General features: G+C 42.0%; 1 protein-coding gene across 1 annotated transcript in view; it reads right to left on the bottom strand.

Annotated features, from left to right (window-relative positions):
- Window positions 1–2,385: 2,385 nt before the first annotated feature.
- The window catches only part of LOC148048118 (cytochrome P450 2C20-like), a 32,398-nt gene continuing 17,285 nt past the window's right edge, over window positions 2,386–17,498 (bottom strand). The window contains exons 3-9 of the mRNA XM_087709797.1: window positions 15,076–15,225; window positions 13,590–13,750; window positions 10,345–10,521; window positions 6,193–6,334; window positions 3,822–4,009; window positions 3,410–3,551; window positions 2,386–3,282 (exon numbers count right to left, since the gene is read on the bottom strand). Coding sequence (XP_087565923.1) covers window positions 3,104–3,282; window positions 3,410–3,551; window positions 3,822–4,009; window positions 6,193–6,334; window positions 10,345–10,521; window positions 13,590–13,750; window positions 15,076–15,225 — 1,139 coding nt within the window. The 3' untranslated portion in view covers window positions 2,386–3,103. The remainder of the gene's footprint in view (window positions 3,283–3,409; window positions 3,552–3,821; window positions 4,010–6,192; window positions 6,335–10,344; window positions 10,522–13,589; window positions 13,751–15,075; window positions 15,226–17,498) is intronic.

Here is a 17,498-nt window from a genome sequence, read left to right as displayed (position 1 = left end):
CTTGGCAGTTTCAGTCAGTTCAAAATATTGAAAGAATATTCTGAAAGGTCTAAGACTTCAAAATTAGCTGATATTTATGGTACTTATTGAAATTTGATAGCAGACAAACTCAGCAGAAAATTTGCTGTTCAGTACTACAAGACACTCTGGATCAATGAAGTAAAGCTCTTTTCTTTGATTATTCTCATTTGTTGCACTGTAATCTGAATGTTTCCAGAGAAAATGAGGTAGAAATCAGGATAAGGAGACATGACATAATCTGATGTCTTTCTATTTTTCTCCAATTCTCACTTGTGGAGTGTTGTGCCATTTTCCCATTTGAATCGCTTTCTCTCAGAATCTGGAATGATAGTTCTGCATTGCATTTCTTTTTCTACAAGAATTTTGGTTAGCAGCTTTGTTTTCCCTTCTAGATTTTTATTGAGTTTATTTAATCAATATCTTTTTCATTTTGGAATGATGATTCTTCAAGATTCCCAACAGAAACGTCTTTTTCCATTGCCTGGATATTGAATTTACTTCTAAAAAATGCAGATCAAATTTTTCACATATTTATAACCAGACATATTTTTAAAATCATCCTTCCAGATTTTGCTGTATTTTTGCAAAATGTGAGAAGAACACCAGAAGATTAGGTTTAACAGATTAACAGAGTTGGAAGGGACCTAGTAGGTCATCTAATCCAATGCCCCCCCTCCCAAACCCAAGCAGGAGACCCTATGCCATTTCTCACAAATGGCAGTCCAATCTTTTCTTGAAAGCCTCCAGTGATGAAGCTCCCACAACTTCCAAAGGCAAGCTGTTCCATTGGTTGATTGTTCTCATTGTCATTGTTCTATTTGCTCATTGTTTATGAAGATATTGAAGAGTACTGGTCATAAGACGGAATCTTATGCTACCCCACTACTTACTTCCCTCCATGTAAATGTAGACCCATGAAGGACTACTAGTTGAGTACAGTTTGTCAGTCAGTTACGAATCCATCTGGTGGTGATGCTATCTATCCCACTTTTTTCTAGCTTACCAAGAAGTAGGTTGTGGTCTACTTTGTTGAATGCCTTGCTGAAGTCTAAGTATATTATGTCCACAATATTTCGCTGGTCTACGAATTTAGTCACTATGTTGAATAATGAAATAAGATTGGTCTGGCATGATCCGTTTTGTTTTGTTGCAGTGCTATGAGCAGCCAAAACAACTCAAATTATGTTTCTATGGTTCAATTTCAATTTTTCATTGGGACTTACATCTGCAGTGTTCAGCCTAGTCATTTGATTTAGCTAGAAAAAAGCCAGGCACATTGATCTTTTGTTATTTGCATTTCGCTGGATTTTTCCTGCCATGTAGAAAAAGACCTACTTGTACACCATATTAATGTTAATTGCTAACAAAATGCATATATGTTGTAAAATGGATATTTGTTCAGGATGAACATGGCAAAAGATTCTCTGTTATGGAATATTCATCTTTTTTATCTATTTTTAAACATAAATTGGGATTTCTGTTAAATTGTTTTTAATTTATATTTTCTTATATTGATCACACACACACACACCACAAAGGAATACTGGGAATCCAAATGCTGAATAAGGAACAGATCTGGAGTCAGATAGTTGTTTTCCAACAGAAGTTCAAAGACCAGGAAACAGCAGTTCGATACCCACTGATTCTGAGGTGGCTAAATTAGGGGCATTAGTTGCTTTTTCTTTTTGAGCAGGCATGCTGATCATCTTTGCTCTACCTTGAGTCACTGTTGGCATGGTTCTTGAGCTATGTGCCAACCATAATCTGCCCCCTCATGATGTGAGTTAGATCTCTCTTTCTCTCTCTCTCTCTCTCTCTCACACACACACACACACACCACATTGTTCTGCTCATTGTCTTCTAGAACAATCTCAAATGTTTAATGGCTGACCAGCTCCTCAGATCAACAGCACATTTCATCTGCCTCTTCTGCTTCTGTCCCAGAGAATTTAGACCGGGGGGGGGGGGTTATCACTTAACAAGTGCCTACACCAAAGTAGATGTGAGATGGTACAGTGAGTAAACTGAGGCTTCTGGGAGAAGAACTGGAGACCCTCAAACATTTAATATATGGACTTGAGGCAGTTGGTCTCTGATTTGAGAACAACCTGGTTTAATTCAAATAATTTAAAATTTAAAAAAAGCTAGCAGAAAAGAATAAAAAAAGATCAAAAATTAATTTGATCAAGGCATCAAATTGAATCGGAAATATTTTTGAAGGGAATTTGTTTTATTTTGGTCAGGTTTTGACCATCATCAAATATTATAATCACAACAAGGATATCCTTGAGGGCATTCTGCATAATATATCTATTTAAGAGTCATGTAATTGGGTTGTTGATTAATTCCATTTTGTAGGCAGAATCTCCTTGAGTCAATTTATTTGCTTTTTGACAGGATATTTTATCAGTAGTGGACAAAAAAAGAATACGAGCCCTTTGAGTTTAATCCAGTTAAAAATGAAACAAAATTTTCTTAGGAATGGCTTCCATTTTGAAATCCTAAAATGTATTTTTTGCATTTTGTACTTCTGGAACCATTGATTTTCTGAAATTATATGTTCTAATTCTTTATTATCCACAATAATAAAGTTATTTATCAGAAATTAGATATAGTAAATATTATAGTTCAATCAGATACAATATTCACTCTGTCAGTCTTTAAAACAACCATTAACTGTCAACAGAAAATGACTCAATCTTGCATTTAGCCAAATTGTACTAATACTAGATCTTCCTTGTTACTTTCAAATATAGATTAGTCCACAACATCAATTTGTGATAATACTTCTAACTGAGACCCTTGCATAGTTAAATCTACAGTATAGATTAGATATTGAAAGCCTCGTGAATACCACTTGGGGGGGGGAGAGCTATTAAGTATTTCAGAAGTATTGTTAATTGTGCTAAAATATGTCATCAGATAAGAGATCAGAATAGCTACCTTTGCTATAAAAAGTATTACATTTGTATTCCACATCATTTTTAAGATTGCCTTTAAATGTAATAACCATCCCACATGCTTTATTTGAGTATCTATTAATGTGGGTGCTTTCTCCTAATTATTGATCACAAGTGTCCACTCAACGTTTAACAGCTCGTATAAGGGGATATTGATTATTTCTGAAGTCCATAAACAAAGACATTACATCCGTATCTTTGGTGTCCCCAACCAGAGAGAAGGTGAAATTCTGGAGCAGAGCGCTGAAGAACAGGAAGAGCTCCATCCTAGCCAGGGCCTCCCCTGGACAGGCCCTCTTCCCTACAATAGCAATGAAGAAAACAGAAGTTATTTAGGAAGTACTTGCTGCAACTGTATCTGATAAAAGACTAAGGTGGATCAGTTAGGAATAGGAATTTGCAATACAATCTGTTCCAGAGGCTTGTACCTGCTGAGAATGGCATGAAAGCATCCTTTTTCTTGAATTGCCCGTTTTCGTCCAGAAAATGATTGGGATTAAATTTCGCTGGAGTCTCCCAATGAAGAGGGTCAAAATGTACAGAGGTGAAGACTGGCACAATAGCCGTGCACTAGAAGGAGAGGAAGAAACAGATGCCATTAAATGATACTATTTCATATGGAGAAGAAAGTGCCTTTGCTTTCCACTTGCCTAAAATAAAAACAGGCAGTGACTAGCCATCTGCTGAACCTTCAACAATGAAGAGGGAATGAATATATATTTGTTTCAATACATATTTCTCAAAATGCTCTTTTATTCAAATTGCCTCTCTTCTCAAGGATCTAAGTCATTCTTTCCTTTCTCCCCTAGAGAACCTTCTTAAATACTTGTATCACCATACCTTGGGAATAGTGTAACCATGGAACTTTGTGTCACAAGTTGTTGCCCGTGGGAAGGTTTCAAGGGTCCCTTTCTGATATCGCTGAACCTCATGAACAAAGGAATTTGTGAAAGGCATTTTCAATCGGTCTTCCATGCTTGGAGTGCGATTTCTACCAACAACTTCATCAATCTCCTGTTGCACTTTAGCTGTGAGAAGAATAGATTGAGATGATATTGGCAGATTTTGTCATGTGAGCACATGCAGTCATTTGAATAGAAATATATGTTCCAAAGCACATTGAGGGGAAACGATTCTAGCCAGGACAATGGTTCCTCCTCCTCATTTCTCAGTAGATACCATTTAAACTTTTTTAGTGCAAGATGAGATTCATATTATTTGAATCTCTCTGTTGTGGTTCTCTGGTAGCCTGCGGAGCTGGCAGCAGAGTTGGACAGTGAGGAAGTATAAGAGGAACATGGGCGAGTCTTGGAGACTGAGGAAAGCTCAGATGAGGGCTCCTCATTGGAGGCAGGGAAGGGGGCCAGGACCATCTGGTAGTTACGAGCTGCCTCCGGAGCCTGACATCAGCGAGTCAGAAGACCACTGTGAGTCGTATAATCGGTTCAAGCTCTGAGAAGTCCTGTTTGACTCTGTGATACGTTTGATGTTGCAAAACTAATTGGCAATTAGATCTCTGGCAGTGTTTCAAAGGAGATAAAGGTGGGTGCTTATCAATTTATCCTGAAAGTCTGTGCCTTACTAGATATCTTGAGAGGAAGTAAGCATAAAGCATTTCTGTGTGAGTTTTCTGAAGTTTAGAGTCTTCACCGAAAAAGAGGATAAATAGTAGTCAGGAAAAAAGATACAGTTCTTAAATTAATTTCCTAAACTGTTAATATATATACATTAACATTTACACCAGCAGCAAACATGCATTCCTACAAAAACCATGAGCCCATTTTCAAAAAGCTAGTGGTTTAATCTATAATTAATCAAGCAATTTTGGGTGGTATCATGAATTAACATTAATTATATTCTGTAACAATATTTATTATTTTTCATCTATGTCATAATTATACATTCCTGTGGAAAAGAATGTTACCATTGTCTGAAACAGTGTATTTCAAAATGTTGGAGATGATGACCTTGAATTAAAAGGAATGTTCATTTATATTATTGCAAAAATGATCCTCAAGAAAACCTATACTAATTTCAGTCATGCATACTAAGATTTCATACAGTAAGTATTAAATTATTGCAATTGGTTGAATGGTCTATGGCAGTATGGCAGAAGTGGTATTCAGCCAGTTCTCTCCGGTTTGGGGGAACCGGTAGCGGCAGGAACAGGAGGCTCTGCCCACCCACCCCAATGTAATATGCAAAAATTGCACATGTGCAGTGCGTATGCGCACATGGGGCACATGCACTCACATTTGTGAGGGAAGGTAAGTGAATCCCACTGCTGCTGTATGGACGGAAAATTTTTGTTACAGCATTCACTCACTTGTCCCAAAGATGCTTTTTTCAGGAGGCAATTGGACTGTCTTGCTTTTTCTGTGAAGACATTTTTCTTCTCATCCAAGTAGCTTCTTCAGCTCTGACTGAATGGTGGGTAATGGAAGAATTTATGTTCCTTGCAGACAGCTAGTTATTTGCATCCTTTTAGAGAGTCATTGAGCTACTTGGAGATTGTCTGTGTCCTCAGGGTCACCTAAATAGTGCAAATGGTTCCTGTAGTCTGCATTTTTTCTGGATGAATGGATATCCAGAAAAATTGCAGATTACAGGAACCATTTGCACTAGTCAGGTGACCCTGAGAACACACAGATAAATCTCCAAGTGGCCTCAATGATTCTCTAAAAGAATGCAAATGACCAGCTGTCTGCAAGGAATATAAATCCTTCCATTCCCCACCATCCAGTCAGAGCTGAAGAAGCTTCTTGGATGAGTCTTGAACGAAAAAACAAGAAAGTCCAGTTGCCTCCTGAAAAAGCACCTTTGGGACAACCATGTCCTGGATGACTTAGAATCTCCATAGACATTCAATCACTCTTGCCTCTTTTTGATCTAATCAATACCAATTGACTAGAATTGTTTTCATAAAATCTCAAGATTTGATGGGAAACCCATTTATTTCAAGGGGATGTTAGCTAGATTGGGAAATCTTTGAAAAAATCTATAAGAAGACAGTGGAAAACACTGCCTAAATATTCCTAGGAAAAATGCAGAAATCCAGCTGCAATGAGTTTACTTTACTCAACTCCATCTTTACTTTCTTTTTTCTTTAAAAATATGTTTTCTTTACACACCATCATTTCTTTCTTAGCATTAATAGTGGCAACCCTAGGAGTACCAACACAATATTATACATTTGTGGGTATTTTTATACCTTGAAGATGTGGCAATTTAGCTATTGCTAGAAGGCTGCAAAGCAAAGCTTGGCTTGTGGTTATGGTCCCAGCTATAAAGAGTCCAAACACAAGAAACACAAGATCTTCAAGAGTGTAGACACCCTCAGTTGAGTTCTGTTCCTAAAAAGAAAATGGAAAGAGAAACAGAAGAATAAAAAAAATTCTACTTGGAATTGAAAGGAGGTAAAGCTACAGGTGTGCTTCAACTCCACTGTTTGGAATATTTTTGAAGATACCACTGTGGACCTAGATGCTGTAATATTATATGTTTGTTTCTGTGAAGACCTATGAGTACCAACAAGGAACTTGCAAATATACAGTAATAATAAACGTTGATTCACAGCTAAACTTAAGCAGCTACGTCATCGTTCCAAAGAAGAAACCTACAGAAAAAGTAATAGAATGCTGTAAATCAGGCCAGAAACATATTAACAAGGGAGATCAAAGAAGTAAAAAAAAAGCGACTTTGAAAAGCTAAGGAATCAGTTCTCAACAAATGAACCAGCAAACATGTGGAAAACTTAAAAATATCACCGGTTGCGGCAAACCTCCTTCCAAGGCTGAAGAAAATCAACAACTGGCAGATGACCTGAACGTATTTTACTGCAGATTTGAAAGGAAACTACAGTCACCTATTTCCACAACCCCATCACAGCAACAACACCCAAACCTCTTACAACTGACCCCATCCCATTGGGTTCACAAGCCCTGGTGATCACAGAAAAGGAAGTGCAAGATTTATTTCACAGACAGAAGCCAGAAAAAGCACCAGGCCCAGACAAGATAACTCCCTCTTGCTTAAAAGTCTGTGCTGAACAATTGGCCCCCATCTTCAACCAAATCTTCAATAAATTACTAGAGATGTGCCTTGTTTCTTCTTGCTTCAAATGCTCCACTATCATTCCAGTGCCGAAGAAGCCTTCCATCAAGGAACTGAATGACTACAGACCAGTTGCTCTAACATCTGTAGTTATGAAAACCTTTGAAAGGCTATTGATGTCCCACTTGAAAACCATCACGGATTTGCTGTTAGACCCCCTGCAATTTGCATACAGATTGACAGATGACGCTGTCAATATGGCTCTACATTTCATCCTACAATATGTTGAATCTCCAAAGACCTACACAAGGATCCTCTTTATAGACTTTAGTTCAACATTCAATACCATCATACCGGACATTCTTCTAACTAAACTAAATCAGCTAGCAGTACCTGAACACACTTGTAAGTGAATCACAAGCTTCCTAACAGATAGGAAGCAGCAGGTGAAGTTAGGCAAAATCACATCACATACCTGTATACTTAGCACAGGAGTCCCCCAGGGCTGTGTGCTCTCTCTCCACTTCTCTATACCAATGTCTGCATCTCAAATGATCCATCCATTAAACTACGGAGGTTTGCAGATAATACAACAGTGATTGGTCTCATTGGGTATGTTGAACAACTAGCCAGCTAGTGGTGTGACAGAAACAATCTGGAACTCAAAATTGTAGAAATACTAGGCTTCCGGTTTGAGGTTGCTTGCTGATGGGAGCTGATTGTTTCGGCTCCAGAATCCTGGTCACGTTTAACTGTCAGATGAGCCATCCATCAGCCATCTGACAGCTTGTTTACCTTATTCTTCAGGCCAAGGAGATAAGGTGAGCTAGGTGCCGGGCAACATGCCAACCAATTCTCGCAGATTGTCTCTGGGAGGGGGGGGGAGGCCAGCTGACAGCAGAATTGTCTCCGTGCCAGGAATTCCTGCTGCATTAGCAGCACAAAGCAACACTCAAATCCTCAGAACAAAACTTGATTATTGAGTCCAACACAAGCGGACCCTGTACATGTGGACTTTTAATTGTTTGTATTAATCTTTAGCTTCATTTTTTTGTGTTTACAAGAATTCCTTCTGATATCTTACTTGCTAAAGAGATATTCAAAATGGCGCCGAGCAGCTTTGCAACACTGTTTGAGCTTTGAATTTCTACAGAGTTTAAAACCTCAAAGGGAGGGAGTGATTTAATATTAAATTAATCAGTAACAGCTGCACAATTGACCAGCATGGACTTATTAATTGGTTGAAGAAGGTTAAAACTCGGAATGGCTTCTAAGCAAAACCCTATTCAAAAGCTCCCCCACCCCCCGGCTTCAAAATTTTGCCTGCCCCTGGCACGAAACCACAGTCTTTACTTCCTCCCTCCACAGGGGAGCCACCAACTAAACAATTTTTTCAGAAGGAATTGGCTGAAGCATTTAAAAATCATGTAGCTATGATGGAAACAAAACTTAAGGAGGAGATATTCGTTGCGCATAAAGAACTGTCTGATAAACTTGAGACTCGGGTTCAGAAGATCAGGGATGATATGTTGGGGGTTGTTAATTTGTTAACAGAATATGTTTCGGAAATTGAAGACAGGTTAGAAGATCTTAATAATGCTAATACTAATTTGGTATCAAAAGTCGATGTGGTGCAACAAAAAGTTGGAAATGCTGAAAAAGAAATTATTATGTTACAGTATCGACAAATGGAGTTTGCACTAAGAATAAGAGGTTTGCGTGAAAACAATCAGGAGAACTTGAAACAGATTCTTTTAGAAGCTTTCGATAGTCTGTTGGGAAGGCCAGGGGGGAATTTTGATTGGCAAATTGATAAAGTTTATCATGCTAATTCCTGGCTGGCGAAACAGAAGCAGCTCCCACGGGACGTTGTGTTATACTTTACTACAAGAGACATGAGGAATATGATATTGCAAGAGTCCTATAGAACCAAGCTTCAAACTGGGGGTCAGGAAGTGACTGTTCTGAAAGAGATACCACCTCAAAGATACTACCTTAAGATACTGTCTTAAATCAGTATGGAAAGCTCGAGATTTTTACCATAATATCTTGAAGGCCGGACATCCTGCCCCACCTAGACCTAGAGAAAGAGATCAAGAAGGACAAGATAGACAGCAAACTACACAACTATCAATAAGAATGGATCACCCTTCTCCCTCAGAAGTACAAGGAGCCAAGGAACAAAGACAAAACCATGTGATTACCAGACAAATGGATCAACAATTAAAAAAACAACAATCAACTAATTACCAATGATTTGTCTTCTAGGGTGAAGAAGATAAAGATATGTGCCAGAGTTTTATCAAATCATAATCCAGTTTGGATGGAGTTGGAAGGGGTGATGCAAGCAAGAAGGTCTTGGAGATTGAATGCAAATTTATTTAGACATGAGAAATATACTAATGAATGTAAAAAATTGTTAGCAGAATACTTTGTTTTTAATATGAATAAGGATACATCTATGGAAATTGTATGGGATGCAAGTAAAGCGTATATAAGTGGAGCTTTGATAAATCTAAATAGATTACATAGGCGTAAAGAAGGGGGAGAGTGAATAGAACTGGAAGATGAAATTAGGATTATAAAAAATGGTTTTTTAAAAAAAAGGGGGGGGGATAAAGTTTACTCCTCAGTTATTTTTGTAAGGTATAATTACTGAATGTACAGCTGTAGAGCTTAATTTGACTTTGCACTTAATAACTGTAGTTAGATTGTCGGTGGTGCAATACTGGAAGAAGGAAGACTTGCCTGTAATTCAAGAATGGACACTGAAAGTCACAAACTTAGCCGAGATGGCTAAAATACCTGCATATCTTAAGCACCACTTAAACGAGAGATATAAATGAGACTGGGCAAAATGGATTGATTATATACAAAATAAATATGGATAAACGAGATGGGGAAAATGGATTGATTATATTCAAAATAAATACAGGACTAAGAAATTCCAGATAGCTTATGATCAAGATCAGGACTGATATAAATTGTTTAAAGTTAGTTTAGCAAGGAGGAGCTAAGCTCAATTCTGCTAATATGGCTCTACATTTTTTTAAGGAAAATTCTGCTCTCTTAAAGTTAACAGAGTTCATTTCTATTGTTTGACCTAACTTTCAGAATTGAATGGATACCTTTAGCAACAGTTATACCTGGAGTAGTAATATGTGCCAACAAATGGCAATGAAGGGATTGTCCAAAAGTAAATAAAAAAGTGGAGGGGAGAATAAATATTTCCACACTTCATCATATAGGATAAATTAGTTCCATCTTAGATGCATTTAAACAATTATTCAGATATGGCATCTATACATACCTTCTCCACTCTAAGAAGAAAGCAATCAATATAGTCACGCAGATTTTGGGGATCCAAGGTCTTTTTGTGCAAATCCACATTCTCACGGACATAATCACAGAGCTTTTCAATGTTAGCAAAAATGCTTTGGTGTGGCCCAGGAAAGAATGTCACTGTTTTTGGAAATGTATTGTATACCTGTAATAGAGTTCACATGTAATACTATAGCTTATTAGACCATTATGGTGGAGGATTAATGCCCCAAATATTCAGAGAGTAGCCTTTACTTTGATATTGCTAATTGTCAATTCTCAGATGGCCCCAAAGCCAAGAAAAGAAGAACCACAAGGATTTTAGTATGCTATCTTTAATTCTATTCTCAGATAAATGCAATGTCTTGGAAACTATAATGGGAATTAATATTTATAATAGATTAATTAAAGAGGAGAGTCTTTGAAAGGCCTTCCCTCAGATCTCTCCTCACCTGGGCTGAGTTCCTGGTAGGAGATACTTTGTCAAGGGATTCTCCCACTGCTCCCCTAGCCTCACCCATTTCTTCTACAAATGCTGAAAATGACCAAAGTCCTCCAAGAGGCAAAGACAGAAACTGGCTGTGTGCATAAAGAATTGTCTAACAATTCCATGTTACATTTTTCCAGAATCTGACATGGCCAAAAGGAGTTATGGGAGAAGGAAATGGTTCCCTAGGAAATAAGACCAACCAGAAGAGATTTTTCTGAGAACCAATTTATACTTGGATATCTAGATTTGCCTTCCCCCGCTTATTAGCTCATCAGATCTAATGTTTATTATTTATTTATTTTATTTCATTTATTTCCCTTTATTTGTATGCCGCCCTTTTCCCTGGGGGGACTCAGGGCGGCTCACAGTTTAAAAAAAGGGGGGGGGAGGACAAACAATGTTCCAACATGAAGACAATACAACATATTAAAAAGAAAACACAACAGTCACACAATTCAAGTGGGGTTAGAATCTTAACCCCAGGCCAGCCAGGACAGCCAGATCTTTAAAGCGGCATGGAAGGATTGGAGGGTGGTGAGGGTCCGAATCTCCACGGGGAGTTCGTTCCAGAGGGTCGGAGTAGCCACCGAGAAGGCTCTCCTCCGGGTAGTTGCCAGTCTACACTGGCTGGATGATGGAATTCGGAGGAGGCCTAATCTATGCGATCGTATCAGTCTAGTGGAGGTAATCGGCAGTAGGCGGTCTCTCAAGTACCCAGGTCCAATACCATGAAGGGCTTTGTAGGTGATAAGTAGCACCTTGAAGCGCACTCGGAGATCAACAGGCAGCCAGTGCAGCTCACGGAGGATAGGTGTTACGTGGGTGAAGCGAGGTGCACCCACGATCGCTCGCGCGGCCGCATTCTGGACTAGCTGAAGTCGCCGAATGCTCTTGAAGGGCAGCCCCATGTAGAGCACATTGCAGTATTCCAGCCTAGATGTCACAAGGGCACGAGTGACTGTTGTGAGGGCCTCCCGGTTCAGATAGGGACGCAACTGGTGCACCAGGCGAACCTGGGCAAATGCCCCCCTGGTCACAGCTGACAAATGATATTCAAAGGTCAGCTGTGGGTCCAGGTGGACTCCCAAGTTGCGAACCCTGTCTGAGGGGCATACAATTTGACCCCCAAGCCTGAGAGATGGAACACTTGGCCAATTCGTGGGAGGGAAACACAGCAGCCACTCAGTCTTTTCTGGATTGAGCACAAGTCTGTTGACCCCCATCCAGTCTTTAACAGCCTCAAGACCCTGGCTCATCACATCCATCGCTTCGTTGAGTTGGGAAGGGGCAGACAGATACAACTGAGTATCGTCCGCATACTGGTGGTATTTTATCCCGTGCCGTCGAATGATCTCACCCAGCGGTTTCATGTAGATGTTGAAAAGAAGGGGGGACAGGACCGAACCCTGCGGCACCCCATACGTTAGGGGCCTAGGGGTCGATCTCTGCCCCCCAACTAACACCGACTGCGACCTGTCCGAGAGGTAAGAGGAGAACCACTGTAAAACAGTGCCTCCCACCCCCACCTCCCGCAGTCATCGCAGAAGGATACCATGGTTGATGGTATCGAAAGCTGCCGAGAGGTCAAGGAGCACCAGAATGGAGGCGTGGCCTCCATCCCGGGCTCTCCAGAGATCATCGGTCAACGCGACCAAAGCGGTTTCTGTGCTGCAGCCAGGTCTGAAGCCTGACTGGAACGGATCGAGATAACTGGCTTCCTCCAAGGACTGCTGGAGCTGAAAGGCCACCACCTTCTCAACAACCTTCCCCACAAAGGGGAGGTTGGAGACCGGACGATAGTTATTTAAAACAGCTGGATCCAAGGATGGTTTCTTCAGGAGGGGTCTCACCACCGCCACCTTTAAAGTGGGGGGAAAGACCCCCTCCCGTAGAGAGGCGGTAACAACCACCTGGATCCAGCCTCGTGTCACCTCTCTGCTGTTTACAACCAGCCAGGAGGGACACCGGTCCAGCACACATGTGGAGGCTCCTACAGCTCTCATCGCCTTATCCACATCCTCAGGGGTAACAGCTTGAAACTCAACCCAGCGATGGCTTACCAGATCATCCCTTAGTGCCTCGGCTGGTTCTGCAGAATTGGAGTCCAGGTCCGCCCGGAACCGAGCAACCTTGACTGCGAGGTATTGGACGTAATCCTCAGCCCTGCCCTGCAGCGGATCGCCCGTATCCCTCCTATTTAGGAGGGAACGGGTTATCCTAAACAGGGCGGCTGGGCGCGACTCAGCAGACGCAACCAGAGAGGCAATATGTGTTCTCTTAGCCGTCCTAATTGCTCGAATGTACTCTCTGGTGCAGGTTGTTAAACGTGCTCAGTTCGATTCGGATTTACTGGACCTCCATAAGTGCTCTAGGCGTCTCCTTTGGCGCTTCCTCTCCCGGAGTTCCTCAGTAAACCAAGGAGCCCTCCGGGATCCACTGCCTCGGAGCGGCCGTAAAGGCGCAATCCGCTTAAGAGACTTCATCGCTGCCAAGTTCCAGGCAGCAACCAGAGTCTCCGCCGGACTGCGGGCGAGAGTATCCGGAATAACCCCAAGCTCCGTCTGGAACCCCAAAGGGTCCATAAGTCGCCTGGGGCGGAACCACCTGCTCGGCTCCTCCTCCCTACAGTGGGGGTTTGGTCTCCGAAAGTTTAGATTTCTGACTTGGATATTTATACTCACAAACACACCTGCTAGTTAAAATAGGGGTTCATGACAAGAAGAGGATCAAGTAGATTAACATACCAGTCCTAAGATACTAATAGAGTATCTTAAATGAGTCTCCACAATATTCTGGTTCTCTATGAAGGTTTTATCTTTGTAATCAAATCGATTGCCAAAAACAATAGCACATATCACATTAGAAACAGCACTTGTAATAACTCTCCTTGGGTCGAATGGCTGCCCTGAAAAAATAAGAAAAGAAAAGAAAGACCACAAATGTTTATGAGTGGGATCAATGAATGTGGATCTTCCCTTTCTCAAATCTCATCTCAAAACTGCAATAAAAAGTGTTTGAGGCCAGAGAAATTGGAATTTTAATTCTTTCCCTCTTTTCTAAGAATGGAATATAAACACAATATTAAAATCCTATAACCATTTTAATCAAGATACAACATAGTGTTTCCATCTTCCACTTTGAAATTGACCAAATATATATTAAAGATTGACCTTGTTACGGCTACAGTTTCTTCACAAACTTATTGCTGTCTCCTTCAGTCAAGAAGTGTTTTCTCACTCCTTCCTCTGACTTTTTCTGTTGTATTTCCCACCTTGTCCCTTCCCTTCTTCATATCTTCAAAGGTTTTGCCTCTAAGCTCTCCTGTCTCTCCCTCCTTCCTCCTTCTAAACTCTTTCTTTTCCTCTTTTCTTTTTATGTTTCTTTAAATAATATCATTTATAAGTCATTCCATTATTTCTCCCTCCCCATTTCAGAGGTTTGTCCATTAAACATTATATTCAAAGGCGCCAAAGTCACTAAGGGAATACTATTTATGACTGCTTAATTCAGATCCACAGAGCCTTGCAGTTCTCCACCCTCATGCAAATTCCCCATACACGCAAATCATTATCCATGGCTTCATTTCTCCCTGTAAATTATCTATCTTCTCCTTTTGTTGACTGGTGATTTTTCCTGCTGTTTAATATGGCATTATGTTTAAGTGATTTTTTAAAGAAACATTTTGCTACTTTTTCCAGTTGTAACCAAGCACTCTGTTATCTCCATCCTTCTCTCCTGCTAACCTACCCAATTTCTTTTTAATTAATCCAATACACCTTTTTCCTATTTATTTTTTATCTCCTTCCAGAAAAGATGTAGCCACAAGAATGGCTTTCAAAGCTGATTCAACTCCCTGAATATATTCTATTTGTGGCCCTTTAATCATATCCATGTTGCCTTATGGATCTCTGTCCTTCATGGAGCCTATTCTTATGTCTGTGTTCCTTAACTTCCTTAGTTTCCCTGTCTCCTTTATCCATAAAGTTTTTTGCTGGTTTCTGAATGTGCTTGATGTGTGTTACTGCATCCAGCCTAACATTTCACTAGTTTTTGGCAAAGTTGCAATTTTATAAAGCCATAATTGCTCCATTAAGTGACCTCCTAGGATTCCTGATCTTTTTCTTTATTTTGTGCAATTAAGTGCAGAGGATTTGAGATTTAGTGTAGAATCCAGTTTTTTTGCAAGTTCATATAATACAACAAATCCTTTCCAGATTCTTTTTTTTAAACCTTTTGTGGTAGCCATTTCATCCACCAGACAAAGGGCTTCCTCCTGCACCCTCTCAGACATTCTTTTCTTCCCCATCCCAAAATCTCGCAAGGTGGACAGTGTGAACCGCCGCAGCTCCTTCCATTTCGTTTCATCAGTGGTGGTCAGACCTGAAACCAAGGACACAGGAAACAGATCATGTGAAATCAGTTCTCAAATTTTGCAAAATGGGAAAAAGTTATACATTACAATTTCCCCCCACCCCACTTTTACAGTAAAGAAGCCTTCGTGCTTGAATTACTAAGTAGATCAACTGCAGTTTTCATCTAGTCATTCTTGAGTGCTCTCATATTAGGAGAAGAATGAATGAGGTTGTGAAAATCATGTCACACCTTACTATAAATGTGAAATGGATAGGGATCAGAGGTGGGTTCTTACCGGTTCATACCACTTCAGGCAAACCAGTAGTGGAAATTAGGCCTGGGTTGCTAAACCATCTCCTGAAGCCACGGTGGTGATGGGGACAGGGCAGCCCAGGAAGCTTCGCAGCCATGTAACTATGAAGATTGCCGGGCTGGGTGGCCCCCTCCCCATCAGGACAAAGCTACCGCCATTGCAGCTGGAGAGCCACTCTCTTGGCAATCTGGAGGGTAGTGGGAGCGTAAGGTGACCAAACGTCCCGCTTTTGGCGGGACACCCCCGCTTTTTAATGCATTTTCCCGCGTCCCGCACGCTTTTTTAAAAAGCACGCTTTTTTTGGCGCTTGCAGCTCCCGCCCATCAGCTGCTAGCTTGCTGGGCTGGCTCATCGTTCTGTTCTCTATCCTACCTACCTACAAATTTAAGCCAGCCCAGCCTGCCGCTCACTGATTGGATTGGCCTGGACTCCAGCCAATCAGTGAGCTGGCTGGGATGGGAAATTTTCAGCACGCCACGTGCTGAAAATTTTCCATCCCAACCAGCTCACTGATTGGCTGGACTCCGCTTAGCTGAGCACGCCTGCGCGAGTCTCCATTTCCTTTCATCTTTTGGGGTTGCAGCTGCGCTTACTCACTGGTGAGTAATCTAATCTATTCTATCTAATAATCAGAGAATTTTCCGCTCGCCACAGCAGGAGGAGAGGGTGGGGGCAGCGGCAGCCGCCCGCAGAGAAGTTCCTCTCGCTTCCGGGGCTCCCGCTGCCCGGCAGAAGCCCCTGAACCGCGTGGAAGGCCGGGCGGCTGCCGCTGCCCCCCCACCCTTCCGTGGAGTTCGTTCGTGTTTGGGATCGCCGCCTCCGAGAGGGTGGGGGCAGCTGCAGCCACCCACAGAGAAGTTCCTCTCGCTTCCAGGGCTCCCGCTGCCCGGCAGAAGCCCCTGAACCGCGTGGAAGGCCGGGCGGCTGCCGCTGCCCCCCCACCCTTCCGCGGAGTTCGTTCGTGTTTGGGATCGCCGCCTCCGAGAGGGTGGGGGCAGCTGCAGCCACCCACAGAGAAGTTCCTCTCACTTCCGGGGCTCCCGCCACCCGGCAGAAGCCCCTGAACTGCATGGAGGTTCTCTGCGGGCGGCTGCCGCTGCCCCCCACCCTCTCCTCCTGCCGCGGAGTCCGTTCGTGATCGTGCGCCTCTGCTCTGCAGCGAAAATGCCACCGCCACCCCCTCCGGCTCTTCCCACCCAGACACCTGCCGCCCAGGAGCTGCCCGAAAACCTTCCTGCCCACCACCGGCTGCACCGCAGCTGACTCGCCCTGAGTGGGCTGGAAGGCTTTGGGCATCCAAAGAAGAGGCGCGAGTGGATGGCAGTGGGGTCGCCGCCCGGGAGCCGCCAGAAGCCTTCCCTTCCTGCCCAACACGCTTGTTTTGATGAGCACGGGGCGACTGACGAATCAGCTGAGTGATCTATTTCCCGGCTGCTTGGTTTGCTCTCTTTCTTGAGGCGGTGAGAAGCGGGGGGGGGGGAGGAATCTCCGGATGAGGTGAAGATGTGTTTTCTCTTTAAAATTATTTTTTGAATAATTCTGTAAGATTTCTTTTTCTACTTGGAAGTTGGGAGGGCGGGATGTGTGTGTGTGTGTGAGAGAGAGATAGAACATGGAACATACATAGAATAACCAGAGCTGGAAGGGGTCTTGTCCTTGGAAGTCTTCTACTCCAATCCTCCGCTCCCTGCTCAGGCAGGAAACGCTTATACCATTTTTGATCAATGGCTGTTCAGTTTATTCTTTAAAACTTCCAGTATCGGAGCACTCACAACTTCCGAAGAAAAGCTGTTGCTCTGGTTAATTGTTGTCGCTGTGGGAAGTTTCTTCTTACTTTTAAATTGGATCCAGTTTGACTGCATCTGAATACTTTCAAAGAATGCAAAGAATTTCCTTTAACAAGGAGCTGGCTGTGTGTGTGTGTGGTGTGTGTGTGTGTGTGTTTTGAATGGAGACCTCATGGTTTCGATTGCCAAGTTTCGATTGC

Source organism: Thamnophis sirtalis, unplaced genomic scaffold (genome assembly GCF_051295495.1).
Source record: "Thamnophis sirtalis isolate CommonGarterSnake01/CBP01778 unplaced genomic scaffold, rThaSir2_p1.2 scaffold_3, whole genome shotgun sequence".
Lineage (NCBI taxonomy): Eukaryota > Metazoa > Chordata > Lepidosauria > Squamata > Natricidae > Thamnophis > Thamnophis sirtalis.
The sequence above is the reverse complement of the archived record's forward strand: the minus strand, read 5'-3'. Positions and strand labels throughout refer to the sequence as shown.